The following is a 12689-nucleotide window of genomic DNA, read 5'->3' on the forward strand; positions in this document are numbered from 1 at the left end:
TTTTTACAGTTGGAATTTGGACTATTTAACTGCAGTGCACGTTTTAACTGTCAATGGGCTCCTTGTTACACAGATCTGAACTCTGCTAATTATCACAAATAAAGGAGTTTAATTATCCTGAATGATGTTAACCAACTTTATTTTCTTAACCAACTATGCTGAGAATTATGATTGTTTCAGAATTGCACATAAGTGAAGGTTAATGTTTATGTGCTTTATTTAATGTTAAAAGCATGCAATGTGACTCTGAATATCATTTACCATGCAAAATTCCAGCTTTGTAGCCAGGGGCGGTGCCAGATAATTTTTAAGGCAGGTGCTGAGGGGGTGCTATCATTGACAGGGGGAGCTGAGCAAATATGTACATTATATATATATATATATATATATATATATATATATATATTAGGCTATACACACACACACACACACACAATTATTTAAATGAGCAAAATTTATGATGAGATGTGCTCCATTTCACGTGCAATGCAATCGCATTGGCGCCTCCATATCATGATCATATTGTCTGCTGTATTTGCTTCTTATTTATTATATCCAGGTAATTGGTTGATGAAAAATGTATTAAAATTAAGATACAATTTATACAAAACGAAATTCACTTTAAAGAAAGGCTTTCTACAAAACAAAACTTAATTTAGTGGTCAAAATCATGTCTGACCCATCATATCTTCCGATATATTGCGAATCTTACTCATGCTGTTCAATTTCCATAAGATGTAAAAAAAATAACATTATAATATTTTAACAAAAATGAAACTAAATGCGCTTATTTAATGGCACATATAGTGGCACTACAGACTCTCTAAATATTGAAATTAACATTAATAATGCTGTAGAAGTACAGTTTATTAATAGTAAATGTTAACTGATCTAATTAAGTTACAAATTTTTTATACACCGATTCAGAGGTCGGGTGAGTTCAGTGTTGGACAGGTCAGTTGTTTTAACTATTCATTAAGGTGAATGGTTAAAATGAGTCGTTTGCGTATCGGACGTGTCATAGTGGACGTCCAGCCTACATGGCATGCTTGTGTGATTATCTCGGCAGTTTAGGACATCCCACATGATTTGCGTCAATACAGAAAACATTTAATCACTGGACTGGATAGGTTTTTTTGTTTAGTGAAATGTGGTTTATGTCAGCTGAATGGGCGGAACGCTTTTTAGAGAAGATAGGGCAATTAAAAAATACGTTAACGTGTTTTTTTAGCACACACCGCGGTAATTCAGGAGAAAAAAATCTCCAAATGCTCCACGTGAAAATGCGGTCTTCCGACCTTTTACTATAGTGTCAATTGATTTTGATTAATATGCGCGAGGGAGAGAGAGCAACACAGCGCTCGTGTTGTTTGAAGACTTGAGAGTGCGCGCGCGCGGCCGGTGCGTTCTCTCTCTATCTCTCTGCTCATTTGCGCCCTGTCAAGAGCAGCAGTCATTCTATTCTACTTCACTCACCGATCAAAAAAGGCTTTGCGGGACAAAAATTTGCTTTGGCAACCGCCAAAAAAATTCAATGCAGGAAAACCCCTGTTATTATGTCGAAATAAGGAGATATTATATTGAAATAACGACTTAATATCTCGAAATAACAAGATAAGTTTTCTTTTTTCTTCACCATGCGGCTTCCATAGAATACAGCCTGAATATAATTGATTCCAGACATTATGTTTGGGGGTGCTATCGGGGTGCTTTGGTCTTTCTTGGGGGTGCTGAAGCACCTGCTAGCCCCTCCCCAGCGCCGCCCATGTTTGTAGCTAAAAGCAACAATTCACCTCAGAACTTTAAATTAAACAAATGGAAACGTTCAAACTGTGAACAAACAAGCGTATTCTTTGACAAAGATTGTTTTAGTAACTCAGCCCATGTATTTTTAATAATGTTTAAATGGTGTAATATTTGTGAATTTGATTATGTAGTCTACTTATCCATTTTCTTGCGAGTGCCGTGCCGTCAAGATTACTCTCTGGTGCTGTGCACTAGACGCGAGACTCCGCCCACACTCCGTTCTGAATGGCTGTGGGTTTTGATTAATTTCGACGCATCTCGCAGGCGCGTCGCGTGTAGTGTGGACAGACAAATTATTTGTCGCTGGAATCTTATCGCATCGCGTCTGGTTAGGACGCAATAAATAAATACATTCTACAGACAATAATAATATAAATTCTTTTTAATATCATTATTAGGTCATGAGACAATAATGAAATGAGTATTACAATTGTATCCAAGTCCAGTGAACACAGAGTATTAAGGAGGAAGTGGAACAGAGCAGCAGAATACCGTTTAAACATCTGAATACAGTTCATAATTAAGCCTTGTGTGACAAAGGCACAATGACTATCTCAAAACATGTGCTAATACATCTCCAATCCAACATGACATCATATTTACCTCCCTAGACCCTGGGTGGAAGCACAACTGAACTAAAGTGAGTTTATACGCCATTACTGTAAACCTGGTATTACAACATTATAAGAATTCAGTCCTTTCAAATCAACAAAAAGTCCTGAGTAAGTGGCTTATGAGTAACAATGGGTCAGCTGAAACACTCTAATACCATAAACTCCTTGTGGTCTGTCATGAGGCATGAGGCAAAACGAAACCTGAAGCAAATACATCAAGGGTGGAAACGTCTGTTAGAGAAACATGTAAACATGCTGGTGACACAGATAGTGAGTTTTTTTTTTTAAACACGTGCTGATGTCAGTCAACTTATGCAAAAGAATGTATGGAAGCACTTTTAAAATAAAAGTGAATAGACATGGGGTAGAAACATAGACTGAAAAAAAGTTGTTGCTATTAATTAGTGTAAGAAACACCTCTGGATAGAATCTCCTGCGTGCAGATTTTGAGAAAAGAGAGAAACTAGTGGAGTGGAGCATGAAGAGAGAGAGCAGCCCATCACACTGCAGGGACTGCAACATCTGAAAATACAAAATTATAATAATACTAATAATAATACGATTGACAAACTAATACAAAATTATAATACATAGTAAAAACATAAAATATAGTGTCCCATGCACTGCTTAGCAGTTATTCCTCCACATATAAACAAAGGCAGCGATATACACAATTTACAGTGTAAATAAAATACTTTTTGTTGCCATTTACAACAAGTAAAATTTGATTTTCAGTAAACAACAGTAATATGCCATTTATACATAGTGCAAATAGTGGCAGATATTATTTGCACCTCAATGTATTATAGTATATTATAAAAATGATTGTATTTATTAAAATTATTTAACTTGTCCCTGTCAACAAAAGCCCTCCCCTACCCCTAACTCTACCCGTTAATCACTTTATACCCACTATTCTATACCCATTAGGCATTTTATTCCCACTTTTGGAATATTTTCTTAATTTTTATTTAAAATAAACTCCTCTCAGAGCTGATATGTGATGGGAAACGATAAAAGTTGAATTTGAACTTGGGTTGGTCGCGTCAAAAGCTAACGCCACCCGTCTAACTCTCCACAACACTGATCCGGTTATCAGTTTCTTTTGTATTTTTGTCAGGCTCAATTAGACAATTGATGGGCAGAGTTAGTGTAAATAAATAAACATAAACCATCAGCACATCTTTACTCACAGTGACAATAAACAAGCGCCTCATTCGTCTGCGGCAGACATGCCTTTCACTGGTTCGGTCTCTCGCATCTATGGGCAGAAAAAAAGAGGGAGAATTTCAGACTTGTCAATATTGGATATTTAATTATGCATGCTTCATTCCATTTTTACTTTTAGACCTTTGCTGTCATCTAGCACTCACTTAAAGTTAATCTTTAAAACATGAATCAATTAATAACACTGTTAAATGAAATCTTTACCAAACCTCAAAATGAAAAATAAATTCATATTGTACATTATAATGCTGCCTAAATTAACGTGTAGCATTTCAACTGAATGATTTTAGTTAGGGATGGCCCGATACCGATACTGGCATCGGGTCGATACTGTCTTCATATACTCGTACTCATAAAAATTTGCCGATACCACATACATTTTGTGAAACGAAACTGGCCGCCGCGAGTGCTTTGTCGAGGTGAACTGAGGCATAGGGACGTGCACTCCCAACGCAAAAGAGTGCAGCACGGCACTAGATTTGATGGCCGAGTGCGAGCGCGGGCGGTAATGCACTCACTCTGTGTGCAGGTTGCGGGAGAATAAAACGATTCGTGGGACTCCCGCAAACTAGAAATACCTGTGAATACAACATATTAAAACTAATAGATTTTTATTCATTGGTTGCAGAAAAGCAAGAAAAACAACTGAAACAAAATAGAAACGATTTACAGGCCAGAGTTTCTTTTCATAACATGTTTGCAGCGTTGAGCGATGTAGCCAATCACAGACGTGTGTTGATTTCTTGAACACAATGGCCAATCAGAAGACTCCCCTCACCGCTCTGAACTTTTTTGTTCAGTGCTGAATTCTGTATGCTGGCAAATCCTCTGATTATAACAAACAAAGTGTGGATATTATGAAAGATTCATTGTGCAGTCAGCTTCATTGATAATAACAGATTTGTGAGATCGCGATGAACTGTCAGCTTTTTAGGAATTAGACTATTAAGGGAGCGCACTTTGAGCGCATTCAGTAATGTCAGACCATGCACGCAGTAACTGCTTGTTTTTATGTTAAATTAACAGTGGTTTGTGTGTAAATAGATTTATGATTTTACTCATTATTATTTATTTTTAGACTTGTTAAAACAAGCAGAGAAGAAAATAAAAACAGTCTTTTAACCTGTGTTCTAAAATAGTCTTCTGTCTTCTTTTCTGGGAGCCTATAGTTACTTTTGTGGTAGAAATATCGGTATCGGCACTCGGTATCGGCAAGTACACAAATGTAAATACTCGTATCGGTTTGAAAAAAAATGGTATCGGGCCATCCCTAATTTTAGTCAAGCGTTTTAAATAAATTCTAATATTCGCCATTTATCATAAGGTTCATACAGTTACTGTAAAATGAAATTCAAGGATTTAAGGACTTTTCAAGCACTACTTTTTTGGTTTTCAAAGACTACAATCAGAGATCACTTATCAAACAACACCTTTATTCTCTTTCAAATTCTAAAAAAGGTAAATAGATAAATATAAACTAATAGAACAAAATGATACTAATAAAAGTGCAGCGCATGCAATGACTTCGGTAACCTTAACCATTGAAAGGATACTATGACAAAGATATCGCTTTCCTTTTCAAACTGATTTTTTCTCCCATTAATATATGAATGACCTGAAGAATGAATGTTGTATGATATACATGGATATTATACAAGCAATATAACACTCATAGCCATGCAAAATGGCTCTATATCTATATCAGACGGGTTGCAGGGTTAATTTTGTGTGAAAAGATAAACACTCATTTTACATATAGTCTTTTAATAATTCAAGCATTTTTCAATGACTTTTTCATAAAAACGGCTGTATTCAAGGGTTTTCCAGGACTTCAATTTCAAAAAGTCAAATTCAGGTACTTCAAGTACTTTAAGCACATTGTACGAACCCCATATCAATTAGTCTGGACTTGAAAATAATTTGCTGCTTATTGGTCTCAGCCAGCACTTTAATATCAGTGTATCCATAAATTAAATTAAATATCTCCTCTGACCAAGGCATTCAGCACTGTATTTTTACGTCAATCAGTGTTTTTTTGTATTATTTATATATTATTAATATTTTTAATTAGCTTTTATCTTTATATTTTCACTTTTGTCACGTGCCGTTTTAAAAAATATATATATTTAGCCTTCATTTATTTACGTTTTAGTTGTTTTAATACTTAAATAAAATTTTAGACCTTAATGTAATTAAGTTACGTTTTTCACCTGATATTGAAATAAAGCTGAAATAAAATATAAATAATAATAAAAAAATAGTTTTAATTAACAATAAGACTTTACTGCATCGTATTTGAAAACCTGAGAGTATTATAAATGATTGTGTTATACACTGTCTGCAGTCTGTAGTTGAACTCACATTATCAAGTTCTTTCTGCGTCTCCTCCTCCATGCGACGGATGTCCTCCATGGTCAGATTGATCCACTGGTCTATCCAGCAGAAGAGCTGCCTGTGAAAGTTGGTGAACAGACGCTTCTCTTGCTGAAGTCAAACCAAGCAAACATTAATGTTTCATGAGTCACGGTATTAGTACTAGGCCGACACACAAACACCAAGCCCTCTAATAAAATGAACAAACACTAACTGTTTATCTTTCTAAACTGCACCTCCATGATGGACATTTTGTTGAGTCAAACTGAACACAGCATAAGGTGTTTTAAAGTTTAATACCCTGTGGATGAAACTCTCCACTTTATTCTGCAGGCCAAACCACTTGAACTTGACAGTGACTAGTTTATAAGCACACATATGAGGACAGTCCGTCTTCTGAGGAAGTTCTTTCTGCAACACACAGGAACAAAGTTGATCAACTGTAGAACTCTACAGAAATGCAGGAGCTATATATCTAGAAACAATTAAAGAAAGAATACAGACCTTCCAGTCAGGTCCTAATGGCCCTCTACCAGTCTTCTGTGATTTAAATGTGGCTGGATCTTCATCTGGTTTGTAGTCCTGTGAAGATGTTTAAACAGTCAGCAAGTCCTAAGTTTGATCATGCATTGAAAGTAAACACTCAGTTTTCCTTACTTTAGTTTCCACCTGAGACCTGTCAGCAATGTCAATGTGTACAACCTCAACCTTCTTCCACTGTTCGGGGTCAAGCTTATGGACCTTCAAAAAACAGAAAGAGCAAGGTCAAATCCTTACAGATACTTGTAATTTAAAATCAATTGTGGTGATGTGTAATTAAAATAATTTTGCGCATTAATCAACAATGTCGACTGCCTACTCACATTGTCCTGTTCACCGAGGTCAGGCTTGTGCCACGTCTCAATCATGACTAAAAAATTGTCCTTCATGTACTCATTCTATAAGAAAAACACAACAAATTTGATATATAGACACACTACTGTTCAAAGTATGGGGACAGTATGTTTTACTTAAGTAACTTTTATTTAGTAAGAATTGATCAAAAGTGACAGAAAAAAAAATAAAAATATTAGGCAGTTTTCAACATAAAATAAGAAATGTTTCTTGAGAAGCAAATAGGCATATTACAATGATTTCTGAAGGATCATGTGACACTGAAGACTGAAGTAATGATGCTGAAAATTCAGCTTTGCATCACAGGAATAAATTCCATTTTGATATTTTGATAAATTCACAATATTATTGTTTTTTTTATCAAATAAATGCAGCCTTGGGGAGCAGAAGAGACATTAAAAAAACATTTAAAAAAATCTAACCAATCCCAAACTTTTGAAGTATAGTGCATAGATAAGAATAAAACCTGTTTACTTGTTAAAGGAATTGCTAATCCTGATTATTACACACATGTGTCTCATACACTCACCGTAAGAACTGCAGCAATGAATGATGTAGGGACCACATGAAAAAGAGGAAAAACTGTTTTAAAAGTGAATTTCCTCATTCCTATGTGTTCTGTGTTTAATAGATCAATCATGCGTTATTGTGTACATTTAGCTCCAGGGCTAAGCGGTGTTACTGTGTACCTGTGCGGCAGTAAGGATAAGCATTCCAGGCCTTCTCATGGATATTCAGGGCAGATGAAGGGGCCAGTAATCGTACAAAAGTTGGCACTTTACTGCGTAAGACAGAGAGAATCCCAAAGAAAAACTGAGATGCAGACTATAACCAACTTTTCTGCTTGATGGCACTTGAATATACACCACAGCACTGATGAATTAATATTATGATTATTACCTCTGCAAGCGGTAGATCTTGTGCGTGTACTGTCCTTTCTCTCCATCCTCCTTCTCGTAGGGCTCGTTTTTCAGGACCTCCACCCCATCCCCACCTCCTGTCTCATTCTTACTAGCCTGTGCTACAGAGAACAGCTGACCCACCTGGTACTGTACGTGAGAGAATATTGTCAACTTGACTTGGTCATATGGAAATTATTACAGTATAAGCATACAAAGCTGGGAGAGGATTCAACATCTACATAAATAAATATCCATATACAGGCTGGTGTGTGCCATAAACAAACAGACACGATTATAGAGGAAGTGTTCAAACCCTAGTATAATCGGATGACAGAAAAGAGGGAAACTGGTGTCTACTGTTTCTAGCAAATGCAAGTGCACCTCTAGTTAGACAAACAGTAAAAGTGTAAAAATATTTGAGCAGTTTTGGACACTTTGAAAACCAATCCTAATCATTTTATTGTAATTCTGGCTGCGACAGTAAACTGATAATTATTTTAATGTTATGACACATAACCGAAAAATTGTTGATATTAAAAATCCATACTATTTTTAAACAAAAATTTAAATAAAACAATAAAAACAATCATTTTAAATGCCACAGGTGAATAAAGGTCATCCAAATTATACTGTACAGTATGAAAATAACAATTACACTGATATTAAAGTTCTGGTTGACACCAATGGGTAACACTTTACAATAAGGTTTCATTAGTTACCATGAACTAATAATGAACTGCACTTCTGCAGCATTTAATAATTAATTTCAACATTTACTAATACATTAATAAAGTCAAAAGTTTGCATTTATTAACATAAGTAAATGCGCTGTGAACTAACTTGAACAAACAATGAACAGCTGTATTTTTGGTAATGATTAATTCATGTTAGTTAATACATTAACAAGTGTTAACAAATGAAACGTAAAGTGTTACCATAATTTGTGTACGTCAATAAGTCATGAAACATGGTGAATTTAGGCATAACATTACAACGCACAGTATGAAAAATGTACATTTGTTCTAAGATTTGTTAAAGATTACATTTAACAATGTTTTAAAATTAAGTGTTTTGAGTGTTAGATGATGTTAACCTACAGTGCTGATCAGAATTATTTGCCCCCTTGGTAAATATGATCAAAGATGGCTGTAAAAAATAAATCCGCATTTTTAATCCTTTCGATATTTTTTCCTTTTGATTATACTTTTTGCAACCTCAACCAAACCCCTTCTTAAGTGTTTGCTGCCAAATAATTTTTTTTGGTTTATTTCATCTGACCATAGAACCTGTCCCGTTTGAAGTTCCAGTAGTGCCAGTTACTTTTCAAATGTTCTATGGACAGATGAATAAAAAATAAAAAAACAAGAGCTTTATGTATGGGTTACAAAATACACCTAATATGGGTTTGGTTCATACAGGGATAAAAAAGTACCCCATGTGAAAAATGAAATACTTCGTGTATCTTTAATGCTGTGGGCCTACTTTTCTGCCAGAGGTCCTGGACATCTTGTTCAGATACATGGCATAATGGATTCAATCAAATACCAACAGATAAAAAATCAAAACCTGACAGGCTGTGCTAGAAATCTTATAATGGGCCATTTTTTGGATCTTCCAACAGGACAGTGATCCAAAAACAAACATCAAAATCAAAACAAAAATGGGTCACGGAGCACAAAACCAAGCATCTCCAATGGCCGTCCCAGTCCCTGACCTGAACCCTACAGAAAATGAGTGGGCTGAACTGAAGAGAAGAAGCGCCAACATGAACATGTGAATCTGAAGGATCTGGAGAGATTGTGTTCTCCAAACTCACCGGCATTATAGGAGAAAACTCAGAGTTATTATCTTGGAAAAAGGAGGTTTCAAAAAGTATTTAATAAAAGGGGGCACATAATTGTTCCCAACGTGTTTTGGAGAAAAGAATTTGGAGAAAATGTGATTTTTCTCCCACATTCAATTCTTTTACTTCAAAAAAAGGTTCGATTTTTGCACTTTAAAAAAAAATATCAAAAGGATAAACAATGGAGATTTATTTTTTACAGCCATCTTTGATCATATATACCAAGAGGACAAATAATTCTGACCAGCACTGTATACATTTAGAGGAAATGAGCATGCTAACATTGATGATATTGATAAATAAAAACCTCTCAAATATAGGCTGATAACCAAAATTAGGGTACCAATATATTGTGCATATAAAACATTCTATGATCTATTTTTTTAAAGTATACTTATTTTCATTAAACCAGTAAAAAAAAAAACAACAACAACAACTGACATCCAGACACAAATGAGTCATGCAGCTCCCAGCAGCCCCTGCTCTCTGACTGCACCTACACAGGGCACGTCTACAGCTTCCACAATGTAATATCCTCTATGTGCTTCCCGATTCAGCTGGTTGGGTAGTTTAATTCTCCACCTCTCTATATTATGTGGCCTTTTGCACAGGTGAAGAGAAAGGAATGCAACTACACATGCCACACCTGTGTCTGTTTTTACTGCCGTTTAGACAAGAACAATTGACTTTAACAATGATTTCTTATTCAAACACTACAGATACAGAACGATGACAGCAAGGCGCTCTGATACCCAGGGTAAAAACACAACAACCTCCCAAATCAACAAATTCTACAACAGCAAGGGCCAGAAATGACAGGGATAAACACATTCAACCTTTCCTTGGTAAACTGGAGCAGAGATGGTACACTTGATAAAGTCTGATAAGCCTGGTCTCAGGTTACAATTAATTACAGGCTGTCCTTGTCTACTGTATACACTACAGGCATGCAGTTAACTAGGCCACTTTCCCACAAACCTCAGACTGTTTCAATTCGTCATTTTGAATGTCTAAACTCTTCCCCATCAGAACAAACTGGGTGGAGTCTGGAAAACTGGAGTCACAGAAAAACTGTCATCATGCCAAAATACATCCATGAGCCTCAAGATGGACTTTTCAGATTATGACTAGATTATAATAGATTTTTTTAATAAACATAAATAACAAAGAAGCACCTGTAAGATCTCAAGAAAAAGTAAAAATAACTGTACGTACCTCTTCAACAGAAATGGGCAAGACAATTCGACTGAAAGACAAAACAGAAAGGCAAATAAGTCAGCAAAAAATATCATGGTGCCCTTTGAACTCTTCGTTCATTCAATCACATTTGTTTTGTTTTTTGACAACTCTGTATCCCACAAGGCCTGTTTTGCCGTCTGAAGACAATGTCATTAATAATATCTTAAATAACAGCACTTTAGTTAGTTATAAGAACTGAAGTTGCTTTATTCAGTAACCTGACCAGTCCCATGTCTCTTTGCAATCATTAAACAGCCATGATCTGATTATATGGTTTCATAATGAGTTGGTTTACTTCATTATTCAAATTAGAATAAGATATTGGCCTATATGGGTGTGATGTGTGGCATAAAACAATTGTGTAAAAAAAGAAAAGGTAGATGTCTGCCTACTAAACATAAATTAAAGCTCCAGAGAATTGTATTAAAACCAAGCGCAACAAAATACAAACACATTAACAGTTAAACTGATGAAGAAATGCAGACTAATCTTTTAAAACCAGGATTACTTCCCACATTCTTCTCCCTGATAATTCTCATGTTTTCCATGACGTGTCCAATTAAAAGTTCTTAATCACCATATTCAGACCACATCGAGTATTATAAAAACCAATATGGCTGTAATGACAAAATAATAACATCAACGTACGTCTAATGTAATATTTTACGGTTAAAATAGATCAGGCAGCATTTCATTTTCTTGTTATGTAAATATTACTGTCATAATTTAGTTAGAGGACTAAATCCTGAATATGTACATTATATGCTAGCAGCACAAAAGTCTCAAAGTGCACTTGACGCATGTGACGTGCACACCGGTGCATTATGACGTGTGACCGGCAGAACGGTAGCATGTGACAATCACACTTAACAGTTAAGTTACTACCTGCAGATTTTAAAGAATTTTGTAACTTCGAAAAAAGTAAAGCTTTTCTTTTTTCTTTCAGTTTGCACAAATAAAACTGATGATTGATTAAAACTAATTGGGACTGGCTGGAATATAAACAATATAGTCCGAAATAGGACAATATATCAAACTCTGGACTATTTGATTTAACTTAATGAACAATACGAAAAAAAATATTCATAATCCACTAGTCAAAATAATATCAACATAAATCTACTTAATTTGGCAGCTGCCGGTGAAAGTTACCAAACACGCGCCGCAAACTCAAGCTCAGCGCGAGATCAAAACTTCGGCAAAGTTAAATCATACTAAATTACTTACAATTCCTTTATTAACATGTTATCTCCTTCGGCTCCGCGTGCCCAACATTCAAACTAGTTTAAAGAGGGTTTATTCTTCGACTCTTCGGTCCTGCCCGCCGCGTCTTGTTTCAGTTCAAGTTCCTGGATTTCTAATTTTTTTAAATTCATTTCCTGAAAGATGTCTACAGGATCGCCGCGTCGTCACGGCAACCACACCCACTTGACTGAAAACCGGGCCATGGGCGAATCTGATTGGTCAGGAGTCGCACATAAACTCTTGCGACACACCCTGCCCTCATATTTAACTCACTCAAACACCACACTCATAGGAGGTTTATAGAAACTGTCACTGTGTGTCCACATGGATGTCAGGTAGATGTTCTTGTTCCGCTGGTTTTAAATTTAGGATGAGACCTGAGGATTTGGGTGTGAAGTTGTTTTTGTATTTAAATCTAAGCCTATCCTGTCCCAGACCTGACTTTCCAGTCAACCTGACGATAATAGATAACTAGTCTTTCTCCATTCCACGTTAATGTATTTTCAGCACTTGTGCTACAGCACAATAATGTTTATCATGAAAATG

General features: G+C 35.7%; 1 protein-coding gene across 1 annotated transcript; it reads right to left on the reverse strand.

The window, feature by feature from the left end:
* Nucleotides 1–2173: 2173 nt before the first annotated feature.
* On the reverse strand, nucleotides 2174–12291 carry pitpnaa (phosphatidylinositol transfer protein, alpha a). Its single transcript, XM_077208240.1, has 12 exons — nucleotides 12126–12291; nucleotides 10875–10905; nucleotides 7815–7963; nucleotides 7604–7695; nucleotides 7444–7451; nucleotides 6884–6958; nucleotides 6678–6761; nucleotides 6525–6602; nucleotides 6321–6431; nucleotides 6009–6131; nucleotides 3614–3681; nucleotides 2174–2942 (listed from the first exon to the last, which is right to left on the reverse strand). The coding sequence occupies exons 1-11, from the start codon at nucleotides 12140–12142 to the stop codon at nucleotides 3634–3636; spliced, it is 816 nt and encodes a 271-aa protein (XP_077064355.1). The 5' UTR covers nucleotides 12143–12291; the 3' UTR covers nucleotides 2174–2942; nucleotides 3614–3633.
* Nucleotides 12292–12689: the final 398 nt, after the last annotated feature.

This window comes from Siphateles boraxobius, unplaced genomic scaffold (genome assembly GCF_051911475.1).
Source record: "Siphateles boraxobius isolate OS27281-9 unplaced genomic scaffold, OSU_SipBor_1 6, whole genome shotgun sequence".
Taxonomy (NCBI): Eukaryota; Metazoa; Chordata; class Actinopteri; order Cypriniformes; family Leuciscidae; genus Siphateles; species Siphateles boraxobius.

Bases quoted from the DNA above. Each gene is read 5' to 3' on its own strand.
- pitpnaa (XM_077208240.1), bottom strand. The intron at 7,964-10,874 runs GTACGTACAGTT...TCTCACGTACAG, and splicing joins TGCCCATTTCTGTTGAAGAG to TACCAGGTGGGTCAGCTGTT. The intron at 3,682-6,008 runs GTGAGTTCAACT...TTCTGCCCATAG, and splicing joins CGCAGAAAGAACTTGATAAT to ATGCGAGAGACCGAACCAGT.